Genomic DNA, 10,272 nt, shown 5'->3' with positions numbered 1-10,272 from the left:
CGACTGTCAACAAGAAAGTGAGTCTGCATAACTCGAACAAAAGTCAAGTATATCATGGCCAGGAAACTTATCTTGTGTAAAATAACCGCAGCAGAAGGAGTTGTCCACCGCTGACTATAACATAACCATCCCTGTTGTGTAAAAGCACCAGAAAAGCACACGTCTGTGAGTCATTCATTCATTCAGGACACTTGGGTTTCTTTTGTGAGGATGCTGTCAGACAGCAAGGAGGCTGATGCCTCGCGTCAGAATGCACATGGTTCTCAGAGAAAAGCACTTAGCTGTTCCACGTGTAACAAAGCTCTAAACGAACGGTTTCTTTCTCTCTGACGTCTCCATTATTCAGGACAATAAACCAGAATACCAAAGAAACTCGAGCTAGATGGTGGAAACGTAATATCGAGCCTTATGGATAAATTCAGCTGAGTGTTGAGACGGAAGCACAAGAAAAGTCCAAAACCGAGTTCTAGCTAAACCCAACTGAGGACGTGTGCTTCCTGTTTGTTTCACTTGCCCCAAGGAAAAGTAATCAATGAAGTGATTCCTGAGTGTTTTTTAAACGTCGGCCCATATGTGTGGTTTTCTCCAGGAAAAGAGACGGTGAAAGAAAGGGTATTTTATTGTGCTCATATAAATTTTTTTTTTGACAAGAAAATAAAGAAAGAAAGCCTCTGAGAGATCCTATGGCAGAGCGTTTTCTCTCTCACTCGCTCCTGAGTCGTTCGCTAGAATAATACAACACAAGCCTCCACTGAAGACTCCCTTACAGCATGCTCCATTGTTATTTGTCTCTCGTCTGTAGGACCTCTATTTACTTCCACTTTCTAAACATTTGCTGTTTCAAAAAACACAGTTTCTCTTCGTCACGCTTCAGAGAATAGCAGCTCTGATTGGGGTCACCATTGACCGGTCGTCTCGACCGTCGGCTCGCCGTTGTCCCGTTGCAGGCGCTAGTCTCCGACTCGTGGTAAAGTCAGGCCATTATTGTTAATAACAGAACAGAGACAAAAAAAAACAGTAGTTTAATACACCGCTACATTGATAGTACTTTTTCTTAAAAGAATGCTCAAGTGAGGCTTAAGAATCGAGCAATTATAAAAATTGCATTCAGGAAAGTATACGTTTAGAAACCAGGAAATTGTTCAAGTTTAAAAATGAACAAAAATGGATGTTTTAAGGCTATTGTTCAGTTAAAGTCACAATCAGGGGGACGTTTAATGCAGAAACAACCGCAGGTCGTTGGGTTCTCTTTTGGATCAGCGATAGAACGATGTAGCCGCCACCGTCGCTGCTAAACAACAGAAGGAAAAACCGTCTCTTTGTTTTGTCCAATGTGTTGTGCATCACTACAAACTGATTTCACTCGCCCACGATTGTGCCTTTAAATGGATTTAATGACTTGAGCATTCTGAAGTAATTATACCAGAGGGGAGGAAAAAAAAAAGGTTTTATACAATATTTCCATTCAGCGGTAAACTTTCCATAGTCTCACAGCTCTGTTTCTATTGTGTGGTTTGTCATCACTTCCAGGAGTGAAGTCCGCTTCAATTCAGAAAGCAAAGTCTACGCAACTCGGTCGGTTTGAAAAACAAGTAGTTTGTAGAGCTGAGAATACTACAAGCTTGTTTCAGGTTCTAAATCCACTGAATTGAGATGTTCTTGAGCTCAGCAGTATTTTCATGACCGCATCTTCTCGTCTTTTCAGCCTCCAGATGTAGATCCACACATAGTCTCTTTTTTTTACCAAGCTAGCTCTACTAATCACATTTTACAGTAAGTTATATGAGAAACCAGTTCAGTTCATAACCTTTGATAAGGCAAATCCCTATTGCTGTGTCTTCGATATACATCTGAATTGGTGACGCCGGGCTTCTTCATCGTAAGGTTTGATTTGATTTTGTGACAAACTGACGTGAACAAAGTCGTCCTTCCGAACAAAGTTTCCTATCAGAGAGATGAGGACACTGTTTGAACGCAGCCTTTTCCATCTGAAATGAAAATCCAGCCGCTAAACACTACAAATTTCTCAAAGAATACATTCATTTGTGTGTGTGTGTGTGTGTTGTGGTTCAATGTGTGTAACTGTAAGGGTAAAGGCCAGTTTATGCTCCGTCTACATGGGTAAATGGTTCGTTCATCTGTGCCTACACACTTCCTGGTGTCTTTTACTTCGACGTTGAAGATGGGCACCAAATACGGCGACAAGGAGGTTGTGTTTCTAGTCAATACAAAGCAGTTATCTTCTACACGTTTGTCGTACCTTGGTCGATTTCCAGCTGCAATGACCCTTGACTGTTTCCCGCAGTATTGCTTTGTTCCGTCCGTCTTACCAGTATTCGTACAATCGCTGAAAACGTGCCCAGATTCATAAAAATTGAAAGACACGCATTAGGTTCCGCCCAAATACGGATCCACGTTTGACACGGAGCATAAACTGGCCTTTGAGGGCGGAGGTGGGACATTGGCTTTAATCGGGTTCAATAAGTAAGGTTCAATTTACTACCACAGTACTTTGGTCTTAGAAATGATTGGGAGATCGAAGGGGAGCAGTGAGCCAATGAGGGTGTGCAAATAGTTTTTCCGTTTGTATGTGTCATCGTGAAGGAAGTCTGTAAATAGTATTTAAAATAAGTTTCAAATACTTCTTTGTAATTTATCAAGTTGGCACAGTGGCACCACAGTGGAACCAGAGGAGTAAAAACAATTAACGGTAAAAACTCGGCAGATGGGAGGAGACAAAAGAAATGACTTATTGATAAAACACAGTGGATCTACAGTGTTTCGGGAAGGAAGCTGAGAGTTTTAGGTCTTTTCCTAAGAGTCGTTTTTTGATTTTGAACAGTGCAGATATGTTTCCCCGTGGGAAATGAAGACATTCATTTTGAAGATTAGAATTTTTTTTTTTGTTTTTCTTTGTTCGATTTCAAAATCAAAAACGTACCATTGTAAGTGAGCAGGTAGGTATCTAACTCGGGATTCTGGTTTCTGAAATGTCTGAAAGATTTCAAAACCGCGTCGTACAAACAAAACAGTCACTTCTGTTGCAAATATAGAACTTCTCTCTCTCATCTGTACAGCGATGCCTCTTCGGGAGGATGAGGAGCAGATGAAGCAGTTCACCAAGAGAAAAAGACGACCTTGTTTTTTTTTGGCTCGGCAGAGAGCACATTCCTCTCGGTAGGGGGAAAGAAAAAAAAAAGTCACATGTCTTGTCCATCATAACGTTGTCTCTTGTTTGTTCGCGCTTCTCAGCTGAGAGGGTCAAAAGAGTCAAAACACAGTCACACGACAGAGCCATGCCATATTCAAATAATAGAATATTAATGATGAGGAGCATAGGAATACTAAGACCAGTAATGTATTAAGAATAATTAATAGTAATAACATATCATTCTAGGTTTTTTTTAAATTCTGGATATAAAAACAGTGGCGAGGAGAAGTCGGTACACAGTAGGGCTCAATGATCCCTTGGTTCATTTGGCACATGATACTCACTCCCTGTCGAGAGCTACCTACTCGTTCTGAACACAGTTTAATACTACTGTTGCCTGGCGACCCATCCAGAATGTTCTTATTTAGTTGTTTTAAATCTTCCAAATGTTTTTAGTCTTTTTTTTTTTTTAAATGCAGCACAAGGCTTATCGCTGGGCATAATACAAAAAAAAAACTACCACCCTAGCAAAGCTAAATCCGGACCGATCCGCCGCCGTAATGTGACGAGTGGATGAAGGTCGGTCTTAAGGTAGATTAAAAGCGTAGCCGGGCTGTTCTGGATGGGTTGTCCGGCAACTTTTAAGGGTTCTGTTTATTTAGGTTTTTTTTCTTCATTTAAAACAGTACAAATAGCTACATAAGTCTGAGCTATAATTTTCATTACATTACAAAAAGTAACTCAGTCTCTATAGGTTATGATTTCTGTTGTTCAGTATAATATATCAGCTTGGTCCTCCCTCGTGTTCTCAGAAGCAAAGGCTTTGTGTCGAGTGTGTGTGTTTGTAGATGTGTGTGTGCACGCTGACGATGTAAGTTTGTGTGTATTTACAGGTCGGTTTTTCTTTACTGTATCGACATGTTTCGTGTGCCGTGTCGTTATTTTTCATCGTCTATATATCGGAGGTGTCCGGGTGTGGGATCAGGTCTTCTGCTGGGCGGACACCCCCTTCCAGTAGTCCAGTATGTCATGAAGATCTTCGTCCTTGGCAAACTGAACCTTTCGCCTCAGGGCGTGCCCGGCCGCCACGTATCCTTCGTCCTCCATGGATGCCTGCCGGTGTCTCTTACGGTGTAGTTTGAACCTCTCCCACAGCCCCAGGGTAGGGGTGCAGAGGAGGCCTTCCTCCTCCTCGCCTTCCTCCGGACTGGAGCAGTAGCTAAGATTGTGGTACTGGGGCGAGAGTGGGTAGTGCGGTGAGAGCTGGGAGTATGCCAGCTCCCGCTGCTTGGCCTGCCTGCTGAGGGTGAGCGGATCTAACATAGAGGGCTTACGGACTCCTGGGTGGTGGTGGAGCTCCTGTAGAATCTGGGGGTGGTGCTGCAGGTCCTGGAGGTGCTGTTGAGAGCCAGGATAGGAGTGGCGGTGTTCGTTGTACTGGCGAATTCTCTGGGCTTCTGCTCGTAGGATAGCCGCTGCAGGAGTGACTGTACGGATGGCTTCTCCACCTCCACCTCCCCTCTCTCCTCTGTCTCCTCTCTCTCCGGGTGAGGTCCTCTCGATGTAGCGGGTCTCTGATGAATGGTAACCTCCTTCTGAGCGGAACGAGCGAGGGCTCCGGGCGGACCCTGGGGACGAGGAGGTGCTTGGCCTTTTTGAGGTCGGAGGAGCTTCCATGCTGTGGTGCCGCTGCAGCGAGTGGTGATAACTTCTACCCCTTTCGTCTCTTCCTCCTCTCCCTCCTTTATACACCGGTGAAAGAAATTCACCTCCTCTTTCTCCTCTCTCTACTTGTTCAGAGAGAAGTACGAGCTGTGGCTCGGCGGTGGAAACGGCGCCTCCGCCGGCAGAGGAGGGGGACTTCATGCCTTGTTGGAAGGAGGTGGACTCAGACTTGAGGGCATCTATGCAGTTATTGATGATCTGGTTCACTTTATCAACTTCTTTAGCGATGGTTGAGATCTCAGCGACTGAGCCCTGGGGATTTGTTTGCGGAGACATCTCTCTTTCTCGCTCTCGTTCTCTTTCCCTTTCTATGCCAGAACCTCTCACCTCCATGTAGTTAATCTTAGCGGGTTTGTGTGGTGGAGTTTCTATTACCTCCTGGAGCTTGTATGGATCTATGTCACCACCTTGAGGGAGGTAAGGCATTCTGGGAAGACTATCCCCAGCAGCAAGCTTCTGGGAAACGGATCCTCCACTACCTCCCTCTATATCTCCTTCTCCGCCATATTTGAGCTCAATCAAAGTCCTCTGGATCCTGCTCATCTTCCTCTCCTTCTCCTCCATGATCCTCCTCTTTCTCAGGCAGTGAACAACTAGGCCAAGGAACAGCAGCATGCCAAACAAACAGCCCAAAATAGTCATGATGTAGTGGGTGGCTGACGACTGATTGTCTGCCCTCTCGTCCTCCGCCCAGCGGCCAGTGGAGATGGTCAGACAGGTGTGGTTGACACGCAGAGAGTTTCTAACAGAAGCCACACAGTATGTGTAGTCTGTGTTTGGTTTTAAGTTGTTCAGCTTGATATCATGTCTGTGATGTCTTAGAACCTCAATGTCCGTGAAGAAACTATTGTTATACAGCACCAGGATGTACATTTTCCTGTACGGATGAGGAATCTGAACCGTTACCACAGCGCTTGAATGTAGCAACTCCTTTAGCATCATGATCGGATTGCCATCAGAGAAAATTGGACTGAGGTTGATCACCTCATCAGGCGGTGTCCCTGAGGAACAATCGTCCAGTCCACAGGGAGAGGCAAAATCTGGGGGAAATGTGGTGGAATCGGCCATGCCGATGCCGTAAAAGGGCGTAACGCTGCCGTCGATTGTGCATGATAGGCTGAGTTGATGCAGAACATTGCGTTGGGTAGGCATGCGAGGGTTCTGGCTCAGGAGGTTATAGCCAAAGTATCTCGGAGGGGAGTCGCACACCATCCTTTCACTGGTCCTGTTGGGGAAGGCTGAGAGCCAGCGAAGAAAGTCCAACAGTTCACAAGAGCAGTTGAAGGGGTTGGTGTAAAGTTCGCATGTAGTTAGCTTGGAGAGTCCAGTAAACAAACTGCCATCCAACACCTGGATCCTGGAAAGAGACAAAGACAAAATGTCAATGTTATGGTCAGTTAACATAGATGTTCCCAAACCCCGGGCCGTGGACCGGTAGCAGTCCGTGCGTCAAATGGTGCTGGGCTGCACAGAAAGAATTCATAACTTGCATAATTTCAACAAAAAAAACAAACTTCTTTGGGAAAATAGAGAAGGACCTACGAAAATACCAGTTTTTACACTGGTCATATCATTTGATTTAGTTGTATTTATCTGCCTCATCTTAAAGATCAGTTGGTGAAAATACTGTCTGACGTCAAACCGGTCAGTAGCGCAATAAAGGTTGAGGACTGCTAAGCTAACGCATCCAACAAATGTCAAACAGCACTCTAAACGCCTTTGCTCAGTTTCACTGCAGTTTTCTTTATCCTGGTATGTCCTGCCCAACATCCTGAATTGAATCAGTCTTTGGAGTGACGATACCATGCATCACATTCATCATCAATGGTTTGGCCATGGTTAAGAAACTTAAATTCTTCCATGTAATTCCACTGGGGCTGTGCTAGAAATGTTTAAACTAGTTTGCTCCATTATTTATGCACCAATGAGTCACAAACTGTGGTTCATTTATTATTATTATTTTGTTAAATGCCACTTTCAAATCACTATTAAGGAACAAAACAGCTGCAGGGCTGCCATGATTGTGATCAATTAACTGTTAAATTGTACAATTTCTCAGACCCCAGGGTAGCATTTTGAAATTGGTTGTTTTGTCCAACTAACATCTCAAATATCAACAAATGATGATGGAACCAGAGAAGGTTTTGTGAGTTTTTTTGAAACGATTCATCAGTAATGTCATCAATCGCTGCAAGATATTTAGCTATCTGAAAAATCGACCAATTACACCAGTTGATACCTGTTCATGGAGAGGTCTATGTTCTCTATGTTTGGACATTCCCAGAAGGTGTTGGGTGTAACAGTCTCGATAAGGTTGGCCTGCAGGTAGAGATACTGGAGTTTGCCCAGGCCTCGCAGCATCCCCTCAGTTAGGTTCCTCAACTTGTTAAAACCCATCTGGAGAACCTGGGGAGACAAAGACAAGTGGGATTATTGTAATCTCCAAGGAGCCGGCCGGCGCCAGGAAGCACTCACCGCAAGATGGGAACAGAGAACAAACAAGACAGTTCTGTACAATTCATGTTTCACATGGGGGATACTAAACCTCTATGGTGTGCTGACTTAACAAAGATCCTGTTCGCATGTTACCTCCTTGGCACATTTCCAGCAGCCAGGAGAGATGTGAAAGCCTGCCAGCTCATTATGGCCACGATCTGCTCGTTTTGGTGAAAACTCTTTTTGTCTCAGCATCTCTGGGAGCCATAATGAGCCGGTGCTGTCTGTCTTGTTTGTCCGTGTCCATCTGTGTGCGGAATGCCGGAACAATTTAAGACCCTTTTACTTGAGTAACTGTCGCCGGGTAATATCACAGTATGAAAATACTCCCTGTGATTTCAGCAAGGAGTCCTTCATCCGAAGCTTTACTCGAGTAAATGTCCAGTGTTATCATCAAAGTATTGAAAGTATTTTCATTATAAAGACTTTAAAGGGTGTTTGATTGCCAACACGAAAACATGTTGTGAAAAGTATTGCCTTTACTGAAACATTCTGATCTTTACTGAAAGATGTTACTGTTGGTGCTGGGTTTGAATTCACCTGAGGACTTCCCTGTGGGGAGTTTGCATGTTCTCTTCTTGTCTGCATGAGTTCCTGCTGGGTTCCCCGGCTTCCTTCCACCACCACAAACACTTAGTATAGGCAACTCTACCCTCACTGTTTTTGTCTCTCTATACTTTCCATTTTTTGATGAGCTGGTAACTTGTCCACAGTGATAATGAAGACAGTTTAATACGATCAAAACTACCAGCAATTTCCACAGACGGTGCACCATTCATGTTGGGACCTTCAAATGGTCTTGTAGGGATGGAATCTTGGACATTTCATGGCGTTACCATGATTCCTATTTCCTGTATCGTATTGTAGGACTGTCCAGAGCCATTCCTCTCAAATAAATGGAGTGCAGTGTGATACACGTTGTAAACCTGACATGTGCAGGTACCTGCCCATCCTTGTCCCATTGTGTGAATGTGCATTTGTATGACTGAACATATGCAGTCATGCGTGTAAATGCGCATTACGCTGTCGCTCACCTGCAGGTTAAATTGTGCTGAGAAAGCTCCGTCTTCCACGTAGCTGATATCGTTCTTGGTGAGGTTCAGGTAGGTGAGGTTGCCAAAGCGACTGAGCGAAGAATAATGGACCGACCGTATCTTGTTCTCGTTCAGCCTCAGATCCACGATGGTGCTGTCGGGAGAAATGTGAAAGCTTGAATAAATTTGACAGGAAGGGATGACAAATAATTTGAACAAACCTCGGTTTCGTTTCAAGCTCCTTCACCTGTTAATGTGAGAGGGGATGGCCTCGTACGGCGGCTGGTTCATGCTGCAGATCGCCAGCCACACAAAACCTTTCTCCCCTTCAATGAGCCAGCAGTCAGCCGTAACCATCGGCAACCGCATTATTGACAGCAGGGCAAGCCAACAGAGGAATGAGCTGGCTGTGGACAGGACCACGGATGAAGATCCTCCACCCACGTTGTGTCTCTGCTGCCCCCGCCCTGTCCTCTGGGCCAGTCGGGACATGGTCAGAATATCCATTGGGGAAAGCCGACCAGAGATGCTCGCCATCTAACATTTATTGATACAGGCTAGCGCCATCTGAAAAGGAGCGCAGGCTACTTTATAGAGTAATATATCAGCGCATGGAGACTTGGGAATGCCTTTTGCTTTAGATTTACAATCTATAACGCTGGAGGTTCCGTCGCTGTTTGGTAAAAACGTTCCTTTGCTTGTCTTAGTAAGGCAAATTAAATCTGGAGTTTGAGTCGTGTCAGGAAATTAAGGATTCATCAAAGTAGGAATGAGCTCATAAAGGAGATGCATCACTTCATTGGCAGAACAAAAGTGTATCAATAGTTTAACCGAGGGGTTCCTTTTGATTTGTTAGGTACAATTTGGCAGGTGAAAGTCGTCCCGGCGCCAGATTGGCTGAGGCACATGTCTTCTGTGGCCATCCGCATGTCTGATTGGACAATCACTTCTTTTCTTTCTTCCACATCACTCGATCTGTAATGGGAGGTAGAAAAGAGAGAGGGATGAGCGTTAGAACATTAGTGTTAATGAAATATGATGGTTCCCGTTCCAGGTGGTTAACCTTCCTTTAAACCAGTTCTGTTCACACCGATTTCCAGACAGCACCTGCAAAACTTGATAAAACCGGATGCGAAAGGGAACCTAATGAATCTACTCTAAATGGAACACTTCCCGGAAAAAAAAACAACCTCATGTCTGATGAAAAGAGGAGCGATGGAGGAAGTCAGGGAGCAAGGAGCTGTCGAGGAGTGATGTCCGGGGTAGGAGAGCGAGATGGCAATTTGGAGTAAGGAGTGGAGAAGATGGAGAGATAAGGCGAGAAAGAGGCAGTGATTCTGTGAAAAGATGTGGCAGCTGAGAAAAGAGAGGGCTGTGGAGTGGCTCTCCGTCTGTTTGTCTGGGGAATTTGCTAGAATCCTGGCTTCGTCTTTGAGAGACGAGGTTTGTTTTTTCATTCCTGGCGTCAAGAGCTGCTCCATCCTTCTCGATGAAGGAGGAGCAGCGATGCAGAGATGCGGCTGCTAATTCGAGACGAAGGGAAAATCTTTTTGTGAATGGGACGAAGATTTTTTTTTTTTTTGTGTTTGTGCACCAACTGGACCCTGGCGTGACTCTCCTTTCTCGCCATATTGGGGATTCTGACCCTTATATTTCTTGGGTTCACATTGAAAGAAAATTTTGTGACATTTCCGTCAAGCAGAGTTCAACTTCATGATAATTTTAGCTCTTAAGTCAAGCCGGTGACATTTATTCTGCGGCGGTCCTGTGGGAATTGCCGTTTTTTAAGAAGCATAAATATTTAATGGAGTCGTTCCTATCTGGAAAGAAAATGGGAGCGAATCACAAAACATTGTGCTGAAAGGT

At 44.6% G+C, this 10,272-nt stretch overlaps 1 protein-coding gene across 1 annotated transcript; it reads right to left on the bottom strand.

Moving 5' to 3' along the window:
* Positions 1-620: 620 nt before the first annotated feature.
* LOC137600171 (protein ELFN1-like) lies at positions 621-8,943 on the bottom strand. The gene is made up of 4 exons (XM_068321624.1): positions 8,654-8,943; positions 8,407-8,560; positions 7,116-7,282; positions 621-6,233 (listed from the first exon to the last, which is right to left on the bottom strand). Exons 1-4 carry the CDS (start codon positions 8,941-8,943, stop codon positions 4,133-4,135), a joined length of 2,712 nt encoding a protein of 903 aa, XP_068177725.1. The 3' UTR covers positions 621-4,132.
* Positions 8,944-10,272: the final 1,329 nt, after the last annotated feature.

This window comes from Antennarius striatus, chromosome 8, assembly GCF_040054535.1.
Source record: "Antennarius striatus isolate MH-2024 chromosome 8, ASM4005453v1, whole genome shotgun sequence".
NCBI classification, from domain to species: domain Eukaryota; kingdom Metazoa; phylum Chordata; class Actinopteri; order Lophiiformes; family Antennariidae; genus Antennarius; species Antennarius striatus.
The sequence above is the reverse complement of the archived record's forward strand: the minus strand, read 5'-3'. Positions and strand labels throughout refer to the sequence as shown.